This window comes from Pterocles gutturalis, unplaced genomic scaffold (assembly GCF_000699245.1).
Source record: "Pterocles gutturalis isolate BGI_N339 unplaced genomic scaffold, ASM69924v1 scaffold9633, whole genome shotgun sequence".
Lineage (NCBI taxonomy): Eukaryota > Metazoa > Chordata > Aves > Pterocliformes > Pteroclidae > Pterocles > Pterocles gutturalis.
In genome coordinates this window covers 62539-85964 of record NW_010125586.1, presented here as the reverse complement: position 1 = coordinate 85964, position 23426 = coordinate 62539, and the positions used below count along the sequence as shown (strand labels likewise).

The 23426-nt window shown below is 37.1% G+C and overlaps 1 protein-coding gene across 1 annotated transcript in view; it reads right to left on the bottom strand.

Moving 5' to 3' along the window:
• The window catches only part of USP25 (ubiquitin specific peptidase 25), a gene marked incomplete at its 5' end in the record, with an annotated part of 73255 nt that overhangs the window by 8069 nt on the left and 41760 nt on the right, over window positions 1-23426 (bottom strand). Inside the window, 13 exon segments of the mRNA XM_010078623.1 lie at window positions 307-385; window positions 1197-1375; window positions 4888-4983; window positions 6895-7008; window positions 9683-9822; window positions 11280-11477; window positions 12834-12886; window positions 12888-13051; window positions 16780-16850; window positions 17577-17785; window positions 19554-19715; window positions 20013-20108; window positions 20891-21018. Of these exon segments, the coding sequence (XP_010076925.1) occupies window positions 307-385; window positions 1197-1375; window positions 4888-4983; window positions 6895-7008; window positions 9683-9822; window positions 11280-11477; window positions 12834-12886; window positions 12888-13051; window positions 16780-16850; window positions 17577-17785; window positions 19554-19715; window positions 20013-20108; window positions 20891-21018 (1689 nt within the window).

Sequence of the window (23426 nt, the reverse complement as noted above, 5' to 3'; positions counted from 1 at the left end):
AGGGAAAGACAGTTGGTTCATAAGCTGATAAATTATGAAATACTGTTAGGGATGTCAAGACACATTAAGCAGTAAGGACAGACTCAAACTTGACATTTATTTATGGCTCAAGTCATTGGAATTACAGATATGGAAAAACTAGCTTTAGATCACCTGGTCAGAGTAGCATTCCTACAAATAAATGGTCTCCCAAGAACCAGATTTAACTTCTTAGTGTAAGACAAGAAGAAATTTGTGAAGATAAAATTCAGCTTAATGGTAACTATTTCATGTTACAGTTTAATTTAAAGCATAAAAAATACTGACCTCATATTCCTCCATGTTTACTTCATCTGGCTTTATCATTTCAAGTTTAGCTTGAGCAACCTTCATTATGTTACGGCACCTTACAAAAAGCAACAAGAAATCATGGAAGATTACTGGAAATTCACAAAGGATATTATCTATACAAAGACAGCAGCCTCAAACAGTATAAGCTACAGCCTTATGCAACACAGTATGAAAACACCGTGGAAAATGTGCTTTTTATTCTGCATGGTATAATCAGCAGGAGAGGACACACTTTAGAAGTACACGTGATGGAGGTCTGTGCTATTTAAGAATTACTTCTTGTTTTATTATGCTAAATTGCCACACTGCTCAGTCTTTAAAGTTCAGATGGCTTAAAAATCCTCGATATTTACTTTGCAAAAGTAACATGAGAAGATTATTCACTATGCAGAAATCAGACTAATGTTCTCTACCTTTCAATTTATTTATTTAAATAAGTAAATATATGGAATTTCTAGTGGAAAACAGACATTGTCCTGCATTCAAAAAAGATACGCATCTAGCTTGCAAGGCTTTGCTGTCTACTGCTGGCTTTCAGGGCAGTGAAGCATGCAAACTACACAGCCTTAAACGGTGTTTTGAAACAAAGGTAGAGAAGTCTATGTGCAAAATTATAAGCAACACCGGGTATTTCTCCTTATTTCATAATGATAGAAACGCAACTTCTTGTTTACTCTTTTTACAGAGATTTTTATAAAGCTGATATTTTTTACAAAATACACTTACAAGCTATTAACTAGAAGATAAAGCCAAACAAACTCACTATCTTTCCCTCTATTACCTGCACTATCTGAAAATGAAGGGGCATCTCCACCCATTAGAGAAAGTTGGTGAGCAGAGGAAATGAGACATGCAGATCTTATTACCTTTCATCAAAGCTAAGATTGTGATCTCCAAACTGTTCCAGTAATGTTCTCTCAATTATCTTCTTTGGTGCCTGGTTTTGGATGAAGTAAACAATTGCATGACGCAAACGGTAATCACATTCAGGTGGTGGATCTTCCTGGGCTAATTTTAGCAGACGTGTGTATTCCAATTTAATTGCCTAAATAATTTTAAAAATATACATTATTATTTCTGGCTTTTAACTCTTAAAGGTCACAGACACTAACAGGATAATTCATGTCCCATGGCCTTTTGCCTCCAAATTTTTTTTTTAATAATTCCATACTCCACCTTTCTAAAAAGTCTGAATTACTTTAAAAAAACAAACAAACAAAATAAAAACCAAAAAAACCCCCACAAAACAAAAAACCAAGCAAAACGCAAGTCAAATGGCAAAGTTGTTCCTGTCTCTACCCAGCTAAATCTGCCAAAATCCCAGATAAACCTCTACTTCAAAAGCTGTCCCAATCCTGTGCTATGTCTCCCTGAGAGAAGGTTTATCCAATCCCTAGAGAGGCCTCTTAAAGTATTTACAGCCCAAAAGCAGTATAAGTTTTCAGACACTTTACTTAAAAGAATCTTCTAAAATCTCATAAAATAAAAAAGGAACCTCTAATACATGGTTAAAATGAAAGTAAATGAATAAAACAAATTCTACAGAGAGTTTGATGAACCTGTATGATTTTGGAAACACTGAGAATGGAAAATGTCTTTCAACAAAAATCAAGCCGCAGGATTTCTAAAGACAATAATACTTCAATACAAATAGTGTTAGTCTCCTATAGGGCAGGACAGAGTCCTCTCTGAATATTTTAGACCAACTTTAGAGGTCATCAGAAGTGTTTACTTTTCCAGCTTTGCCAGCACATTGGATTTTAATGAACATCATCTTTTACGTTTATTAGATTTTATTCACTGAAACTATATAGCATGAACAAGAGCAACAACAAGAAAAATAATTAGAAAAGTGGTGACAAATGTTAATATGTTCCATAATTTCTCTCTCAAAATAGGGAGGTGGTCAGATTGTTTGCTAACACTAAATATCGTCTTGAAACAAATGACTCAACACAGTAGCTTCACACGTTAGGAAACTTTCAATACAACATAGGCACAGCCAGAAAAATACCCTGTTCAATACTTCAGATTCCTTTATGTGGAAATACCTGGCAGTAGCAGGTAACTTTCCGACATTTAACTATCAGAAATTTAGCCTCCCATCCTCTGCTAATACACGTTTTGTTTCAGGTCTAAACACATGGGTAGGATACTATTCACACAGTCTTAAAACACAGAGCATGTGGAGAACTCTAAAACTTAAGCAAACGTTCTGCATCAGTATTTTTAAATATTAATCATATGCATTATCATTAAAAAGGAAGTTTGTGAGAATAAATTATAAATATCAAAAGCCACAGACTGAGTTTCTATTATCTTACATCAGAAGAAGTTCTGCCATTAGAAAACTGACCTGGATAAATATGCAATTAAACCCTGTTTATTGGGGTAGGCCAGAAACAAAAAAAAACAATTGCTATTAGACATTTAATTTTTCAGAGAATTACTTAGAAGTAGGAAAAAATGTAACACAAAACCTATATTTTTATATACATATTTACACAATATTGTCTACGACAGCTTCAGAAGTCCTATGTACAATGAAAAATAATACTTTCTTTGCACAGAAAATAGGAAAAAGGGTCAGTAGAAAAAAGTATTACATACTTTAATTTTCTCACTGAGAATGTTTATATAAAGATCTTAAGGCAATGGTTCTGCAAGGAACTGTCTATAAACTTTAAAGAAGGATGACTGGAAGAGGTCATTGATCAAGAAATGTCTTAATGGGTTTGCATTGGTCACATCTCAGGTCTGAGATCTAAACAGGGAGTGAAACCTTGGCTATAACCATGATCCCACATCAAATGGGTTTTACGTGGGTTACACTAAAATAAAGACATCACAGGAAAAAAGTCTGCAATTTTCTGTAAACACTCATTTTATAAAAAAACCAACACATGAAGAAACCCAGAGGTATTAAAAAATATCACAGAAGCTTTTACAAGAAGTTTATGGAGTAACATGAGATTTCATTTCACACTTCAAAATACAAATTTTCACACTTCAAAATACAAATTTTGTTGCTAAGTAGGACCACTTCATCTGCATACATTCATACTAATGTATTCCTCAAAAATTAAGTATGTTCCACCTCTTCTAAGTTACTGCGAACATGATTCAGCAGAAAATACATAAGGAAACTTTCCTAGCATTCAACAATTTAGTATCAGAACATTTTCTCACTCAAAGAGAAATTCTGTCCCCCGTGAAGTGAAAATGTTTAAGCTAAGACAAAAAAACATTTCAACTAAGCATTGTTTTGATAACTCTGAAGCACTAAATATAATTTTATTTTGAACTGCATTTCTGTTTTAAAATCATCAAAACACCCTTCATATTCAAAAAATAATTTGGTGTAATGAAACTTTCTGGGAAAGTGTTTTGATTTGATCAAATGAGGATTTTTTTTTTCAACTTAAAAGAATAAAAAAGATTGACCCCTTTTCATTAAGTAATAAATTTAAAAAAAAAAAAAAACAAAACAGCATGAATCCCAAACAAAACCTATTTCACTAAACAGAGGCTATGGCAGGTGTCTCTCCATTCTCTGAGGGTAGGCACAGTTAACAGAGACAGCCCTGCAAACAAATGTTATGGTCATAACACTTTTCTAAGTGTCCATTACGAAACCCCAAACAGACCAACAAACCCACCCACGAGATTTCAATTGCCTTAACAAGGGGTTGGAGAATTTTTTGGTCGTGGGGTCTTTGTTTGGTTGTTGCTTGTTTGGATGTTTTTTGTTTCTTTTGTTTATTATAATTTCTTCTAGTGCAACTACACCATAACAATTAAGAGGAAAATAGACTGCTACCCAGTGACAATCAAGAAACTTCTTCCTCTCTCCAAATCACATTTGAGAGGATTTTGCATCATGTCAAAGTAATTCCCTTTCTAATACCCTGAAAAATTCAAAAGATTGTGAGCTAAAAATGCTCAGAAGTTTGTGCATTTAAGACAAGTAACACATTTTTAAATCTGGTATCTGTTACTGTGAAAAGTAACAACCCGAAAAAGCCTAATGTCTTCACTCCCAGTAATAAAACTGCATAAATAAACAGTATTGACATCCATGCAGTTACACAAAAGAAAGTAATTTAGATTTACTAAAAAACTTTTAAGGAGTACAAAACAAGAACATCTCTTGGAAATAAACAACAAATGACTGAACATTTCATGACCCTGGGTGAAACCTGATGTCTCCAACAGTCTAGCAAAGGCATGGTTTTTGTTACCAATGGGGGTAAAAAAAAAAGCCACCCACATATTTTTATTGATTACACATCCAAGTTTCATGTTACTTGCAACTATTATTAGAAAGCTAAAATGCAGAAAGGTAGATAAGCTACTGATATCAAGGCAGTGTACTGCTGAATCAACAGGGAAATAGCTGTCTATTTTTCAAGGGAGAAATATCTAAATAGAGGACTGATATCACAGAAGAGTATGTATAAATGCTGCAACAGTCTTAATATGCATCAAAAGGTGGAGGAAGAAGGCATATCTAACAGGAAATGTCAGAGGAGAAATAGTTGAAAATGTTAGTTGTACCTTAAAGAACCCTGCTTCTGGCCCACACCTGTCATAAACATTCCTGGCTTTACCTATCGCCATGATAATACCTTGCATGTTCGGGGTCAGCATGACCTGCCACAAGGGATTTAAGGTAAAAGTTTTGAATGATTAATATTTTAATGACCAAATTCAATATGCTTTTAGTCTCATGCAAGATAAAAAACAACCTAATGCATGCATACGTTGAAAGGGCACATTTCAATACAGATCTGGTGTGCGTATTCTGCAAATCAGTCATGGCGTGTGTATATATTTTTACTGTAACAACATATGATTAAAGGAAGCTTACAAAAAAAAAAAAAAAAAAAGAACTGTGTCAAATACAATTTAAAAGTTACACAGTCAAAACTTCCCAGGAAAGGAACATGCGTTGTTGAGCATTAGTATCCATCAGAAACTGCATACTGAATGAGTGCTACCCATAGCCCCCAGAGGATTTAAAAAAAAAAGTTTCAAATAGAAAAATCACCCAATCACACTTAATATATATAATACTAAAAACATAGTAAACTACACTGCCTGTATTGTGTATGTATTTCAACATCAAAATAAGGGACCCATTTCTGCAAATGCAATCGGTCCTTGAAGCATTTGCAGACAAATTCTTAAAAATCAAACCTAAAACATTTAGCAAACACAAAGCCAAACATAAGACACACATCTCACAGCTATTCACACCAGTTATATACAAACGATTTGATACATCTAGGTTACTCAGAATGGCCCTTCCCCTTTGTTATCTGTGAGCAAAGAAAAACACTCCCTCTCTCCTTGCCCAGGGTATAGCTGGCACAGCAACAAAGCTGGCCCTTCAGAACAGAAGGCGAAGAATCCTAAACTCTCTGGAAGCATTTCCCACACAAAAGAACAACATGGGAAAAAAAAAAAAAAGGAAATACACTTACAAAAGGAACAGGGAAATAGGGAAGAAAGTTATCATCTTCTAGAAAGACAATGGCACGGGGACAAAAGTGAAAAACGGGGGGGGGGGTGGGGATGGACCACACCAAAACAGAAAAGCTGGTCTTTAGGTGAGGCAAAATCCTCATGTCTTTAAAAGGTGGAGACTACACATCTGTGAGAAGCCAAACTCAGTGTGACCACGTCAAATCATTTTATTCCCCATCCCATACTCCCAGTTACAACTGATAGCAATTACAGGGCAGAATGACCTGAAATACCCATTTGCCTAGGGAAGCAAGAGCTCCCCATAGCCTACCAGGAACACATGCTCAGACACCTGAGATGAGAATATGGGCTGCACCAATGGTAACCCCAACCAAAACAAACGGAGTAAGCAGTGTCGAGGCAGGACAGTTTGATGACCTGGCAGTGTTGCTTTCTGATGCTAAAACAGGGCAGCAGAAAATAATATCTCTCAGGATAACATGAGCCTCTCATCTGTTCCTCAAGTAGTACCAGGTACATGCCCCACCATGGGCCTGGAAAAATGAATTTTTTTTTCCCCCTTAAGCTTTGGAAGAGTCAGCTCCACCAGCCACATCAGTTTCAGGTTATTTCCTTGGATAATTTAATCCTCTAAATCTGCAAAGCTTAACCTGGGCAAATAAGGGTTCAGACTTGAACATTAGTTTTACTGGACTGACAAGAAAGCACAAACATTAAGAACATCTCTCACTGTCCTGTCACTTTTTAAAAAAATAATGTGGTAGTCCACAGTCTATCACCAGGATTTCAAAGGCTATCTAGCTTAACACAAACATTCAAACTTCCACAGCTAAAAAGACAAATATACCTCTAGTGTAAAGGGTACCATGCAAAGCGTGCCCAATTAGAGTAGCTAGTGCTTTCCTTTTATATTTCATTACAAATTAAAACATTGTTAAGGTTACAAATCGCTAAGCATTTAGTTTTGCAGAAATCTGTTAGGTGTCACGATGTGCAAACATGCCAAAAATTCTCAGCAGGCAGCCCAAGAAAGCACCGAGGAGGAGTGGTGCACACAACTGCAATCGAAGATACCTCATCGTCATAACCCCCCTCCTCTGACTCAATCACAAAAGTCCCTACATCAGGAATTGCGACCTCTACAACTCGCTGGTTAGGAGCTGGTTGAGCTGGGGCATTATCAGAGCTCTGCAGAAGAAAATCATTATCAGTATGTGTGGGGGGAAATAACAAAATAATCAGAGAAAAAGATAAAATTACAGAGACATGCAAACTGACAGGCTAATCAAGTAAAATTATGTGACTGATGAAGTTCTGAAAAAAATTATAAATATCACTTATATTCTCTAATTACTTAGAGTTTATTAAGTTTTTAAGCAGTAGATTTTAAAATTAAGCCATCATTATATTTCATTTGTCCCTTATTCACTAATTACATCTTTACAGGTCAGTATGCCAGCACTGCAACTCTAACAGCCATTACAAATTTAAGATAGTTGTTAAAGGACGAGTCTGTGAACCACAACTTCTTTTCATACACTTCATAAAAAAATTACTAAATACAACTAAAGTATCTGATGAATTCATACTAAGGGATGGCAACAAGCCAAAGGCTACCATTTCCTGAAAAAAAATACAAAAAAGCCTCTCCTCTAGCAATTAAGATATTTGAACAAATATTTAAAGGTGCGTTACATTCGACAGGCTTATTCTTTTAGAAAAGTAATTAGACAGAAAATCAGGGGAAGATTATGTTAGTCACTGAAATTCTTGCTATGATAAAGTTTTAAACAGCAACAGAGACAAATCTCAGCTCCTACAGTCTATCGTTGTATAATAGCCAGTTGACATTTGCAGATCTTAAACCTTGACTCTAATCTAAGCAATCACAAAGTGCCACGCTACTTGTTCTGGTACTATTACAATAGTCTCATTTTTAAACAAAGATTCCAGAAATACACATAGTATCTATTTACACCCAGCACTGTATAAATACAAAGGAATACTGTGCAGAGGGTAGAAAAAAAGGACAAAAGGGCAGCAAATGAACACAGATGGCCATGTGGTGGCTAACCTACAGTCCTGTTTGTTACATGTTCTGATGTTGGCTTTCCTTCTTTTAAAATGGAAAAACAAAAGTGAAGGAAAGGAATATATGCCTGCATGTCAGAATGAATATGGAAGTAGAATAATAAAAAAGCATGCTGATACACTGAGAAGGAAGCACAATTCTGCCGAAATTAAATTTGCCTATACAGAGAGCAGCTTTTAAACATTAACGGAGTACCTTCATATTAGCTAGAAATTGGCTATACATTCTAAAAAGCTGAAATAAGTTTGTTTCTAAATAAAAGTTTGCATGGTTTGTGGCTTTTTTGGTTTTATTTTTAAAGAGCCATCCACCTTGTTGCAGAACAAGGTAGTGAAAATACTGGAATAAGACAACCTGCATCTGCCTCATTAAGCCTGTCAGATGTTCCTCATGTGACTCCTCAACCAGTCTTGTAAATCCCTAAGGTTGATCACTGTGCAAAGTGTCATTAGCCTAAACTAAAACACTTGATCCACGGAATCAAGTCTGTAAGATTCTTCCACGTCCCACCAGGATTGATGCCCACAGACCCTAGAAAGAGGACAACATCATGCAAGACATTTTATCATGGGTTTGATATTTTCGTCAGGAGGTAACTCATGCTAAAGAGGATCTCTGTGTTCTGAGAACTCAAGTCAGATATGCAGTAGCCTAAAGGATCTGTGGTAGAACATCTTTTCATCCAGGGTTAGATTAGTTTCCTTCTTGGCTTTGATTTCAGTTTAGCTTTCTGCTCTCCTGACACCACAGGAGAGAGGGACAGAAAACACATCAGGTGTAAGAATCAACAAGTTGTCACATAATTTTCAAAGGCTTTAAGAGGACTTGCCTGCTATCTGGGGCAAGGCTTCTTTTGTTTAATGAGGATTCACTTTGGAACTTCGGAAGCATGCTTCAAATTTCACACAGACCAGAATTGTTTGCATCTCTAGTGGTTACTAGAGGTGCCTAAGGAAGCTACACTGTACATTTCATATGTTTTACCCTTATGGATACGGTTCCAAGACAGATGCATGCCTTGCTTTAAAGGCACTTGCTTTTGCGGCAAGTACATTGGTCATTTATCTATATACTTATAGGGAAGCCAAAAAAAATTTGCGTAAAGAAAAACTGTTAAATATTAGTTTCATTAAGAACTCATGAAGTTGTTAATTTCCAATTCCTCTTAGTATTTGTTGTATAAAGTAAAAACAGAATGACCCAACACTAATTCTTATAACACTTTAAGTTAATATATGCATCTGTCAAATCAAAAAAAATAATTTTCATCAAGTTGTGAATTTGCATTAAAGCTACTGAATACTGTTGAAAAACCCCTTATTTCTGAAAGCTACTTTAATGTCCATAGGTCTTTCAAGGGAACTCAGTTGTAATCTTATATTTCTCAGGTAAAAACACAAATGTTTAAAAGCAGTATTTTTCAAGTCTTTTACATAGAATGCCAATTTTTACTCCTCAAAAATAAATGGACCCATGTAACATTTTGAAAAGACGGTGGGCACAAACACGATTGTAATTTGAACAATATACTGCACTCCTGACAAGTACTTTAATCACATAGAGGACACCTATCTTAGTATTTTTCTTCTACTACACCCATTACAGTAGTACACACTTTCTGAATGGACTTTAGTGTTGGACTGTCTCTGAAAGAAATATCAATTTTCAGTTCAAACTTTCCACACACACCCCCTTTTATCAGCTATTATATCATTTCCACCTGGCAAAATAAAAGCAAAAGAAGCATTTCAAGCTTCAAAATATCCTCACCGTATCCATTATAGCTTCTGGACCTCTATCTTCTTGTTCAGCTAAAGCTTTATTGATTGCTTGTACAGAATCTTCTTTTAAGTGCTTTGAAAGATCAGTTCTTGATGGCTGCTCTAAATATTCTGGTTCTCCTGCTTGAACTTAGTGACAGAAATACAATAACAATTTTGTGTGTTAACATGAGCATGAATTTTGAATTGATTAGCTTTATTTGGATAACTGTCTCATAGACAAGGCAACCCACACAGAAAATGCAGGGTAGGTCACACCACTCACAAATACAACTTTATAGAAGTCTGTGTCTCAGGTAATTTTGAACTTTTTCATATATATGGACCCATGAGTTTACATTAGGAACAAGAAATCTGTCCTGTCTATAGACTCATTAAGGCTCTTGAGTGAGCGGTGTTCAATCATACAGCAGATGACTGAGAACAGAGATGAGATTTTACTTGGACTTTCTGTGGGATACAGACCCAATACGTGGAATAACCTACAGCTACTTGAATGCCAGATGTATTTTAACTTCGCAAAATAATCAACAGATTATATTCTTCTGACTTCAGGGAAATCTCAAGTCTCCCTGACTTAAGGGCAGTAAAATTGACTAGCATAAATAGTGTCTTATATTCCTTACATAATGAAAACAAATTTTGGCAGACAAATTAAACATTCATTTAGTACTTTCCATTACTAACAAAAGAACTAAAACTAGTGTTTGTGAAGTCAAAACATACAGGAGATGAAGTCACTCTCCACAGAGTTTGCAAAAAGAAAAACGTCATTAAATCACTGCCCCTTTTACATTGTTTGTAGTCATAGACAGTTACGAGAAATATATGCTCAGTCTTAATGACTCAAATGCAGCAATGAGGACATCTGGACAGCAGTCTTGGTACACAAACCCATCATGTCATCTTTCACATAATGTACATACAGCCTCCTGCAATGGAGCAAAAGCTGGATGTAGCTTAAAACCTGACAGGTCTTTCTGTGTCAAAGCAGGCGTATGTTTTATAGTCAGATTGCCAGTGGTCTTTATTAGCTAGTTAGCTGCCTAACAGCATTGGCCTTACTGTTGCTGTTCAGTTTTAACACCCCCGTTTTTACTCAGTAATTTCTTAAGTGGGCCCTACTATTGCTACCTCTATTTAATACATCACACCAAATAAATTTTTCTTCTCTTCAGTTCCAACTTAAAATGAGAAGGTAGGTCTTCTACTCAATCACTCTGAATAGAAGAATATAAATCACCTATGGACTAATAAATTCTCAGAACAGATTGGTACGACCCATTAATTACCAATCTGAAAAGTTTCTATTAAAAAAAAATTAATTTAGTAAAAGCTAAGCACAACTGGGAGGGAAGAGGCAGAAGAACCAACAAATACTTTTTTTTCTAAATAAAAAATAAAATGAAAAAAATACCAAAACCCCAACAGACTAAACTTCAAGTGCAGTTATCTTAGCCAAATAAATAATTCATGTAATCTTGGATTATAACCAACTTTTTCTTCCTTTCTTAGGCTGGAAAACAACATACACAAAACGCAGTGATTTTTGGTTCCACTCCTTTTACAAACACATAGGAGCTAACCTGGAGCAGGTGATGGTGCTGGTGCCCTGGGTATCTGAGATAACAACTTCTCCTGCTGTGCTTTCTGAGCAAGTTCTGCATCCCATTCTTCTAGTTCTTTTTCAAAACGCTTATTGTCTTCCTTGACGTAATCCCTCAGATCAGAAGGAAGCGTGTCCATGCCAGCAAGGATCTGCCCCGTTTCTTTGTCAAACTCCTCTGTCGTAACGTGAGAAATAAATTTCAGAAAAAGAAAAAATAGGGGAAAAGAAGGTATGTTTAACAAACTTCCTCAAGTGAATTACTGGCAACCCACAGTACAGCACCAAAACCCCAAAACTGTTTTACTTTTAACTGGTTTTACTATCTGTTGGGCGCTCATCTGCTACTGAGACGTATGACTACTGCTCTTGCGATCTTTGGATTATACACTCTTGGGCACCATCAGATCATTCCCATTTTGAAAGATGAGCCTTTTGGGCCATGAGCACCCTATGACTGTGAACATTCAGAAAAAGAAGTCACAAAAAAAACACCATAGCTTGATTGCACTACTGCCATATGGAGTTGGACACAACTTCCCAGCAGAAAAGGGGAAGAAGAGTGAGCCTACAGGCACTCGGAAAGCCAACTGATAAGAACACCAGCTACATGAAGTAACCTTGCTTTTTGCTTTGATAACAGTCTCTGCAAAAGCATCCCAGATACTGGGGGATCAATTTGCTGTAACTGTTCCCCAGCAAGCATGCTAGATTGGCACAGCCACCCTACAGGGCCCATAAACCCTCTACTAATCTGGCAATCTACACATGTCAAGGTTAATAGCAGTTCTCCCTTCAAAACTGAACAACTGCGCAATCTAGCTGTCTGCCCTATGAAAAGACAGGAACATGAAAAATTTCCACCACTTGTTTTTGAGTCTCTGGCCATTTTCAGAGTCAGCTCCCTTGCCACCATTCATCACGCCCCACAAAACTCATGCTAATGGATCCTTGCTCTCTCTCCAAACACTTCTGTACAAGCCTTATAGTTACATACTACTAAATGACCTAAAAAAAAAAATTCCCAATCCATGTATTACTTTGGTTCAATGTGTGGTTGTCAGGGCTATGTTATTCACATTTCAATATACTGCATAAAGCTTCAAGTTTCTATGCTCCAGTAAAGCTCATGAGAGTTCTGAAGTTTATAAAAAATGAGCTACACAAGGATTTTAATGTCAAGAAGGTCATTTCTGTATTTCCATACTTCTGTTCTCATCTTCAGTGAGATAACATCTCCAAAATTCTCAACATGGGATCACCTGGCCAAAATGTTTTACAATGTTTACAAATTAGTGAACTTAGTTTATTTTGCTCTCTTAATAATGCTGAAACACTGGCATTCTTTATTAATCTAAAAGTCCAAGGTCAATTGTTCCACCCACAAAAACAATCTAACAGTTATGAGCACAAATAGCACTTTCAATAATTATTAAAACCATTTTAAAAATCTGGAAATTAATCTGAAAGCAGCATGCTTTATCAATATATTTGGCTATTCTATATCATGCAGAAAACATACCCATAACATTACCTTGTATCAAGTATTGTTCCTTATCATTGATATACATTAAACAATATGCACTGTCCACCAAAAGAGTCCCGTTCCAACTCTTCCCAAGTTGACTTTGTCACAGAAATATCATTGTACTTCATCCATCTGTTCTGGTGGTGGTCATAAATATACGCCCAGTAGTGTCCTGCATTAGCTTGACCTTCATGAACTAGCACAGCATGCAACCTATAAGGAACCTTTAAAAACAAAACAAAAAACCCCAAAATGTCAAACTCTCCTTTACAGAATTTAGTTCCTACTACTTGCCAGCAATAATAGCTACATTAAATAAAAGTAATAACAATAAAATTAAACAGGATCAAAACATCACACAGAGGAAAAACAAAAAGGTGAAACTAGCAACCCACTAAGCAAAAGGACTTCTAACTATTTTACTTACCACTACTAGTTACAAGAGAACTTAAAAACATCAGTGAGTCTAAAGCATAAATGTCTACTCTGCTGTCTGTACTACCAGGCATCCTCTTTTCTTAATTCATTGACATTCCTATTTGTCTTGTATCTACAAAACCCCTCAAATATGTGAGCCTTCCCCTCAAATATGTCAGCCTTAAGTGCCTATGATTTGCTCCAGTTCCAACCTGGTAAACTTGTCCTGAAGTCTGGAAAGGCATATGCAAATTCAAGGTAATGAACTCTGTGCTTTCTATGTGCCAGTAAGAGTTTATTTAAAGGAATATCTGGGAGTTGAACACTTCCACTATCTAAAGGTAAAATTCTTTCAGTAGAATTGGAACACAACTGTTTTCCAATTTTTTAAATGTATTGGTAACAACATTGCTAAGAGAAGGATGGAACACATGAGGAGGTCCTCTCCTCCTCCTGAGGCAGAGAAGGAAGGTAGCAGTTTCTAGGATCAATGTAAAAAGTATCCCAGGTGAGGTATGTTCACCTACGTAAGAAGAATGGGAAACTTAGTTGATACATAAGTAGCTGGAAATCTGAAGGACAGAAGAAGAATGAATGGGTGCTTCCTTACTTAGAAGTCTTTTAAAAGCTCATTTTAACCTGCTGAAACAGCACATGCAACATAAAAGGGAAAACTGATCTTCCCCACTATGCACAGCATGGCTGACTGACAAAGGATGAAAAAGCTTAGCTAGGATGAAAAAACTGAAACCATCTTTTACTGGTGTCACAGTCTGGTCTGTAGATAGATGGTCTATTTAACATAAGGCATACTAAATATTTGTTGCAAATACAATTTGAGCACTACTATAATTTGTAACTATAAATATATATGTAACTGTGACTTCAGAAACTCCTTGAAGTTATTTTTAACCTGATCATTTTCTTTCAGGCTATATGCAAGTGCTGGAGATTTTGCAACCCCCCTTGAACTCTAAAGCTGTCTGACTGCACAGCAGCTGGAATCCGACTGTCATCCCAGAGACCAAATCGCACTGTAAATCTCCCGAACACAAGAAGTATACGCAGAAGAAACCCAAGCAAGTCCTTAAATCTGAATGCTCTGAGGTTTTTAACATGTCATCAAACCAGTGTGAAAGCCTTCTTAAAAATGATTGGAAGTCCATGCATATGCACATGAATATATGCAGATCCTGATTTTAAAAAGAAAAAAAAAAAAAAAAGTGAAGTCTCTTTAGACTTCATCAATAGAACTTCTTCACCCTGAAATAGGGCATTAAAATCCCAGGTGAATTTAAACTGTTTTACTTAAAACCATGCTAACTGCATCAGCCTGTGGGCCCCATCCCTTTGTTCCAACTCTGGAGGACTGGCTGTCAGTCATCCACACTGAGCTTCCAGGAAGGTTCCCCACAGAGGTCTGTGACTGGGGGGACAGGCAAGTTCAGTGCTGACGGGCATCTCTGGCAATAAGCCATTATACCAACAGCAAGTAACAGTACAACACAACAAGTAAACAGGTGGCATTAAGCTCCTTAGCTTACGCTTACCACTCAAGAAACAGAAATGGAGCTTCACCATCCTTGTCACATGTAGCTACAGAACAGATATATCAAAGCTGATATATCAAAGATTAATTCACCCAGGAAAAACAAGTGTGTCTCATTTCCTTACAGCAAGTTCATGAAAGGAGGGAAAAACTCAAATAAGCAGCTGATGAAGTCTATTCATTCAGGTGGACGAGACAAAATAAGAATTTTGGGAATATATTTCATATGACAATTTGACAAGGGTTTTACTGACAACTAGAGTTTCCTTAGAATCAAAAGGGACACAAGGAGAAGATTAAGAGCTTCTTAAATAGTTCACACAAACACTAGGAAGCATCCTGCAATTATGTTTTCCTTAAAAAGTCTAGTTTTATGTGTCTAGACCTTATCAGCTCATAAGATAAAAGCTTTCAGTCCTACAACTGTATCATTCAGAGGAAAAGATTAATACCGTGAAACTGCTCCCAGAGAATGGGGCAATGCTAAGCTATCTAATTGCCCAGATGCAGCAGTAGGCAGGGGGAAAGCAGACAGCTAAATGCACCCACCTCCTTCCTATTGTGCCCAAACATCCACCAGGGACAAAACCAGCTGAGCTGCAGAAGGGCAGCCTTCGCTTCCAGTCTGTGATTTCAGATGGGTTCAGAACCTACTTGTTTGCTAACAGTCACTTAACACACACCACTACTTTCAAGCGTGGCACAGGAGCCCTCTCTACAAATTTATATAAATATTCATCCTCCTCCATTTCTGGAATTCTGTTTCAAAACAAAAACAAACAAACAAACAAAATATACTCTACATCATAAAAATAAGTACTAGGACAAAGTGTTTTACTAAGTCACCTCCTTTTTCCATTGTAATGATCACTGACTAATATCTTTGCCAACCAGAGGTATTTCCTCCTATAACACCTAAGCCAACACAGGTAACCTATTGGATGCGAGATCCCCAAATTACTTAATTTTATGGTTAGATGACAGGTAGCCTGTAGCCTTCTTGTTACAACACAAGTATTAAGGAGGAAAAAAAAAAAAGAAAAAAAAAAGAAAAAAAAAGAAAAAAGAAAAAAAAAAAGCCTGCCAGTAGGAAGCTTAAAGAAACACATCTAGGCAAGTCTGCCTGAAATCCTCAGCATCAGAGTTCAGCTGCCAAGAACCATATACAAAACGAAAATGTACCTCAAGGAAAACTGTAAGCTGAACAGATCTTACTTGGAAGGAAAATAGTTCTTTTTACTAACAGAGAGTAACAGAGGAAGTAATTCTTAACCTTAAAACCTGTCAAAGTGAGTGAACATGAGTATGTGAACATAAGAAATACCAGAGGAACACGACTCCATAGTAAAGCATTCCAAAAAATGCTGTTCAGATTACACAGCACGAGAATCTCCCTAAAAGGTAGCTTAGACTAATAGTCAAGGTTGTGACTGATACTAAATCTAGACAGGGTTTTAAAAAACCCAACAAAACATACAACAACAACAAAAAATGCACTAGCATTATTAACTGCAAATTAGAATCAGGAGCCTTGAGTTCCCAAGTATTAGTATGGAAGCTGCAATACACAATGGCAATAGGCATCAAGTATAAAAATAATAGTTTCTTGTGTCTGATGCTTTTCCACCTTAAAGCCATAAGATTACCTATCAATATAGTCAAATTGGTGTGAGAAAATTTTATTGTTCAAAAACTGAAGTTCTGCAGTCAAGTCAAAGAAGTGTATCAGAGATAGACTATATTTGGGCTTTTCATCACAAAATTGCTTAAACTTAAGTATGTCAACTGAAAAATATTGTAATGCTGTCTTTCATCTGACTGTGCATAATTAAAAGGTTTGCAAAACCCATTATGACTTTCAAGTGAAATTTCTCAAATCACTATATATAACTGTGGTATTTGCTCTATTTTCAAGCACCGAAGAGCTTTTATTAAAATGACAAAAAGGATCTATTTTGAATTATCTCATGCAGAAATCATACTTACTTGGACCATTGTTTTGTCAGAGTACATTAATTCAATTGTCCGATGTATTCTAGATATACTTTCTTGTAAATCTAAAAGAAAAATAAAAAAAAGAAGCACTCTTCCATGAGGCTGCATAATTGCACATGGCTACATCTCTATTTTATCTCATTAAAAACCAAACAAGGGTACATTTCACATTTGGTGCATCTGTTTATCTACCTACATGCCAAAACACTAAACCTTCTTGGCTGATAAAGCAGAGAGACCGATTCGTGATATGCCGCTCCTTGTTTCCTAGAGCTCAACCAAGCCCACCCCTGCTGGAACAGCTACTTCCTTTGTTTCCCTCAGAGCAACAGAACAGGCTGTAAGCTCTACCCACTCCAAAAATCCTTTGCTCAGAGATTTGCTGAATTTTCCCTTATGGAAAGGGTCACTCTACGCTAAACTCCCCTGCAGAATACCAAGTCACAGCATGGGCTCAGACACTATCACACTGACAGCCCAGATGCATCTGCAGAGACAATCTTCAGTGTGGACCCCACCTCTGTTTCATTCTACTCCACTCAACACCACACACACAGAAATCTCCATTGAAACACCCGTGTATGCTTCCCTCAGCACCCAGTTTGCATCTTCAGTTCATATACCTCCAGTCTACTACAATCTCTAACTGAATTCCCTTCCTAGGTGCTAGAAATAAGTTTAGAAGTATGAAATAAGCCACCCAACAGACACATGGACATTTAGGCGATTTCCCCCACTTCCACAAATCCTTTCCAATGACAAATGCATTCTCCGGCTTGTGGCATCACCTCTAGTGTCATTCTCTACTTCAGTCCTCCAGCGATGTAAACAGCCTTCTAGGACAGACAGCTCTTCCTCAGTGATGTGCCTTGGTGCTGGATGCATTGGCAGATCAGGAGGAATTCGTGATTGTGTGAAAGGTTTATGTATCACTGATCTTTGTACAGGAGATGTGCTTGGAACATCTGAAGATGAAGGCCCCTGCTGCTCTATTGTGCTGCATTCATTCAAAACATGAAATACAAAAATTGAATCATCATATATACAAACTAAAAGCTACACCATAAAAAATAAGCTTTTCAGCTGAGAACAGACATTTTAAAGGTAATAATTTCCTCCAGTGCAATCCAGGAAAGGTACCTGCAGCAGCAGTATGGAATTACTGTATAACTTCTGAAAACTTTGTGGTGTATTACATGTTAGCACAGCAACAATTCTGGTTGCAAGTACAACAACAAAGGAATTGGATCAGTCAAGCCACAGTTTGCTTTACTGGAAATGTTATTCAACACATTCAAATAACATCACACAAGTAATTGCTATGGTTTGAAACATTTCCTGCCAAACTGCAGAGAGAAAAATTGCGGCAGCTTGTCTTACGGCCCATTGACCATAAATACAAGTTCTGTGTTTAATAACTTCTTCATGTCTTATGTCTAGCAGACTTTCTTTTTCCAATTGCCTTTTTACAACTTTACTGAACAGAAACAGTGGAAGGACTTCTGATAATTACAGCACATTGGACATTTAGCACCAAACCACCTAAACTTGTTCCAAACAAGTCTTGGAACTCAAACAACAAAGTGGCCAACTTAGAACAACTCTACAAGAGCAGCAGAATATCAAAAATTAAAATCTGTTACAAATTTTTCCCTTCCTATCAAGACCACCAACATAAAATCATACACATAAAGGAATATGAAGTTCTAGCAAGCCAGTGGTCTTTTTACTTTGTGTGGCACCATGATACAGCCTGAGGAACTTGGATTCTTCAGCAATTTAAAAAGTTCTGAGAATATTAAGAGCTGACAATGTCACTCTACATAACATGCTGTTGTGTTTCTACAGATTGTCAGAAAAGTCATAATACTTAGATTTTTACAGAACAAACTTCCTATATAGGAGTTTATTCAACATATACTGCTTCTAATATTGCATTTCGTGCAAACAAAGGTATCTTAAAAGTTTGCCTTCTCTTATCAATCATCATGATTTCTACTGGCATTGTATCAGCAAGATGTCTGAAATCTTTTAAGGATTTTTAGACTCATTTACTTAACTTCTCTGAAGCATAAAGTTAACCATCTCGACTGGACAAGAACCTAGAACCCTACTTTCCAACTGCAATATAAAAAGCTCTGTTATAAACTGTTAGTGTCCACTAGGCAAACCCTATCGTAAATTATGCTCTATTTTGTTAACTATTACTAATAGCTACTACTAGCTTCAGCAATTAGAACATCAGGTAGATAAATCTCCAATAATGTTGTTACTTTGGCTAGTCTGCATCTTAAAAGTCAGACTGTTAAGTTCCTGAAAATTTCAGTCAGAAATATAAGCAGCAAAGCAGAAAAGGAGTTTAACTCCCAGGTAAAAATTAGCAGATAAATTGTACACCAGAAAACTTGAAGCTCCACAGCACAAACATGCTGCCCAAACTCAGATTCTTGAACACCACACTTGGGAAGCAGTGACCTCACCAGATACTGTGTCTATTTGGAGTTGTAGGTGGAATTGTACTTTGTCTGAAAATGGTAATTCTCCACCTAACGACATTTTTAGAAGTGCATGAGACAACCCAGATTATTAACATTTTGATTTAAGTCTATCATGCTGAAAAATACTTCAATAGGCTAACGGAGTGCCTAATTGTATTAATCTGGTGAATGAAGCAGTTAAACTTTCTCCCCTCTCTTTCAGCAGCCAGGTTTGTACTGAGCGGATGATCAGCCTCTCACCTTGGGAGAACAGGACACAGCGCTTACCTAGGCGATGTCTGAGCTGGCAGTGTGCCGCTGGCAGTGGCACTAGCACCCAGGTCATCGACAGGAGACGTGCACACCGGCTTGCTGGAGGCGAACTCCAAGGCGTACTGCAGGACATCTACCAAGGGGAATCGTTTAGGACCAGAACCATAGCTTAAATATCTGTTAACCATAAAATGTATTAATGCCATGACTCACATATATAAAAAAAAAATATAGAAAAAAAAAAAAGCAAAGGATTTTTTTCTGGTTGACAATTAAATAAAGCAAGCCTTTCCTAGCACATTTTGTGCACCAGAACTACCACGCTTATTCACAGTTTCCAAGGAAAATGGTAAAAGAAAAGAGATACAGCAGGGAATTTTAGAGCAAATATCTACAAAGCGCACAGCTGAAAGGAGTTATTCTATGTAGCTCATAATTATTTGCATTTACACTGGGAACAGTTATCTATAGTACCGTTCTAATCTCTGCTGTAAAACCGTGAGGTACTCTTTGAGCCGTTTGATTTCATCCCGTTTAATTCTTGTTATTTCTCTGTTTTTGTGCATATACCTGTAAAACATTAAAGTTAGAAAGAGGTGTCAGCCCACAGTATTCCAACACTGAAACTGAGGTCTGTACCCATCAGCCACGCTACTTAGTGCTAACAAAAACTAACCCTCTCTAGAACCTTGTTTTACCTACAACATGTTAAGCAGCAAAACACAACTGAGAAGAAGATAGTAACCCCATGAAGCCTCCCCCTTCCACAACTTTCAGAAGATGCTTTATTGCCACTGTCAAAGCTCTCTTCATACTATGGATGTGTCCTATAAATGTACACAAACACATACTAGAAAGATTCTAAATTAAGTGGTTTAAGTAGCAACCATGTAGCGACGCTCCTGTTTCATTGTTTAAGCTCACATACACTGTTCAGCATCTGAGTGAAAGCCAAGTATTTCACCTCTACATGCAAACAACATGCACTGATGTTGAGAATCCTCTTCAATCCATGCAGTCTATCTGGAACACCATGAAATATCTGACTACTCACCTGTTTCCCAAATGGACCCATAAATAGTGTGATATTACGGAGTATTTTGCCTGCGTACACAACTACCTAGCAATAAATTAAAGACTGAAGCGTAAGCAGGTTTTGCCACAAAGTAGCAGTACGTCTTAAATTGTTACCTATGTGTATTTTCTGAAACAGATGAAATCCATTAAAATTACAGCTAGAAGAGAAATTTTCTGTGATTTAGCTGAGTGTAAGATGCACCAGCAACTTTACCAAACTCAGGAGATTTAATTCATATTTGTACTACGACTTTGTTGATAATATTATACTGTACCTGTCCAGATACAAAATTGGAGGAAACTCTAATTTGTTGTGTATCTTCTCTGGTCTCCCCAAAGCCTGATTAAACTCAAATCTTGATAGCTCAAAAGTTAGGACAGGAGGAAGCTCAGTGAACCAGTGCTGAACAAAAGAAAAACAGAAAACCCAACAATTAATGCCTTCCAACAGCAGAACTTTAGTAATAATATTATAATACCTGCACACTGACATAGCTATAGGAGAAACTACTTTTAGAGGGTGGATCAGCATAAGCTTTCCAAAGTGGCCATCTTTCGCCTTTACTGTAAACACAGACCATTTGTCACCCATGCTGCATGAGAGCTTTTCAACTCATCTATCTCTTATCTGTGATAAAGCAGAGTAGGCAGGAAGGCTTCTTCCTTTCACATTTGTCTCACTCTTACTAAAAGCAGCCTACACTTGAACCTACCTGCCTTGCCAACTGTCCTATTTAACTCTCAAAGGCCACTGAAAGAGTTGTTTATACCATATCAAGTGCCCTTCCCACTACTTGCCTCTGACCCTTTCATTCACCTGATATCACTCAAAGTTTCTAATGCCATCCTCTGAAGTAGGGTCAGTCAGAGTACTCTGGGCTGGGTCAGACAAGCTATCTCAGCACTGTAAAACTGATACCTCCTCTTGAAACCTCCCCCATACTAACAACCTCTCCTGAATCATTTGCTCATGTCTCTAATCACTGCGAACCCACCCATAGAACAAACCACATTATCATCACCTTGTCCCAGCTTTCTTTGAGCATTCAATAGAGGTCTAACCTTAATCCTCATTTCTGTCCTTACATACTTCAGTTCTCAATTACAAGACAAATTCAGCTTCAATTCCAGCATTAGAGTCCCTTTTTTCTCCCCCCTTTGCAACATAAAAACCACAGTCTATCCATTTAATACATACTGGATGTCTAATCATCAACTCAAGCTTCTCCAATTGCTGCAGACACCGTTGCCACACATTTCTGACATGAATGCTCACAGCCTGGACATGGCATTTCTCTCAGGGCTCACTTCAAGTTCTCCTACCCAGACAAATGTCTTGAGTAGTCTTTTCATACAATAACTGCAAGACAACTCTTCCTGTGCTCATGGCTAAAATTTGGGTCTAGGTTCTCAACACTCCATGTCGCAGTGCAACATTTCCTCTCTCCACCCCTTGCCCAGCCTTAGTGCATGTACCCTTGTCACACTAACAGCCTTCCAGCATGTTGCTTAATTTTCCTTGTTCATTGCCTTCAGCATCACTCCTCCTACGTGTTTACAAACAAAATGAGCTGCCTCCCTTTTCTGCCCTATGTCAGCTTCCACTAACCACCTGTTCAGTTTTAAAGGAGACAACCATGACATCTCTCTTGCAGCAACTTCACACAGCAGTAAATTTCAATGCTAAAGTCAACAAAGCCACATCACAACCCTTCCTCCTAAACCCCTTTTATTGCAAGGCCCCAAAACCACTTAACGATGACAAAGCTGCCAGTGTGCTGAAGCTCTTCAGCCATGATGCTGACAAACATTATCTAATTTTTCCCACACTTCTAACTCCAAGTATGTGCATCAATCTCCACATTCTCTTCAATTTGGATTTAAGTTCCCTGGGACAGGGAATGTCTTTTTTTTTGTTTTTCCTCTTTGTATGTTAGATCACTTGCTGACACCCTACTCCATGGCTTAGGCTTTTAGGCATCATGATCAAAATAATACTAATAATGAACAGCAAGCTAAATACCCCATTAGAGGCAATGGTGGGAACAAGAAAAAAAAATGGAATGTTACATTCAGGATAAAATACATTCAACTACCACATTAATATTATTCTCTTTAAGCTTTGATCTCTACCACCTTGGACGAATGCCACTTGAAGTCTTTGTTCAGTGGAGACAGACTTTACTAAAACTACAAAAAATTCAGCTTCCTTCAGTACTTCCAAACCTTCCAATGCACTGTAACTTCTTTGAGGCATTATGTCTAAGCATAACTACTAGCAGCAGCAACCACTATAAATAAATTACTTCAGGGAAATATAACCAATTTAGTTGGCCCTGGTAATAATGCAGTAAAGTTTTTCTAGATTAGGACATAACAGGTTACCTTTCTTGTTTTGCCACTGTTGTCAATCTGTCATATGACAATTTCACTTCTATTTCCATATGCTAAGAAGCCAAGCTGATTAAAACCCTGACAGTTTTGTAGAACTCAAAGCTAGACATGTACATGACTATCCTTCTATTCCCCATAGTTTTCTGAAATTACAGGTTAAAAAAAAAGCTCAAAACTAAAAAAAAACCACCCAAGTCTGACATTTCTAGTCAAGCATTTATAACTGAACTGACATTTTATGCATGAATGCACACAGGTTTTAACTGCAAGACAACCACCAGTCCATAAGATGAACAATCGTGCTCTTGTAGTAGACACATACAAGATTTCACCTTGCATAAAGAAATTAAACCTTGGATTGTACCAAGATATTTATAATATTTTTTTTCTTGCAGTTATATTTCAGGAAACATGTTC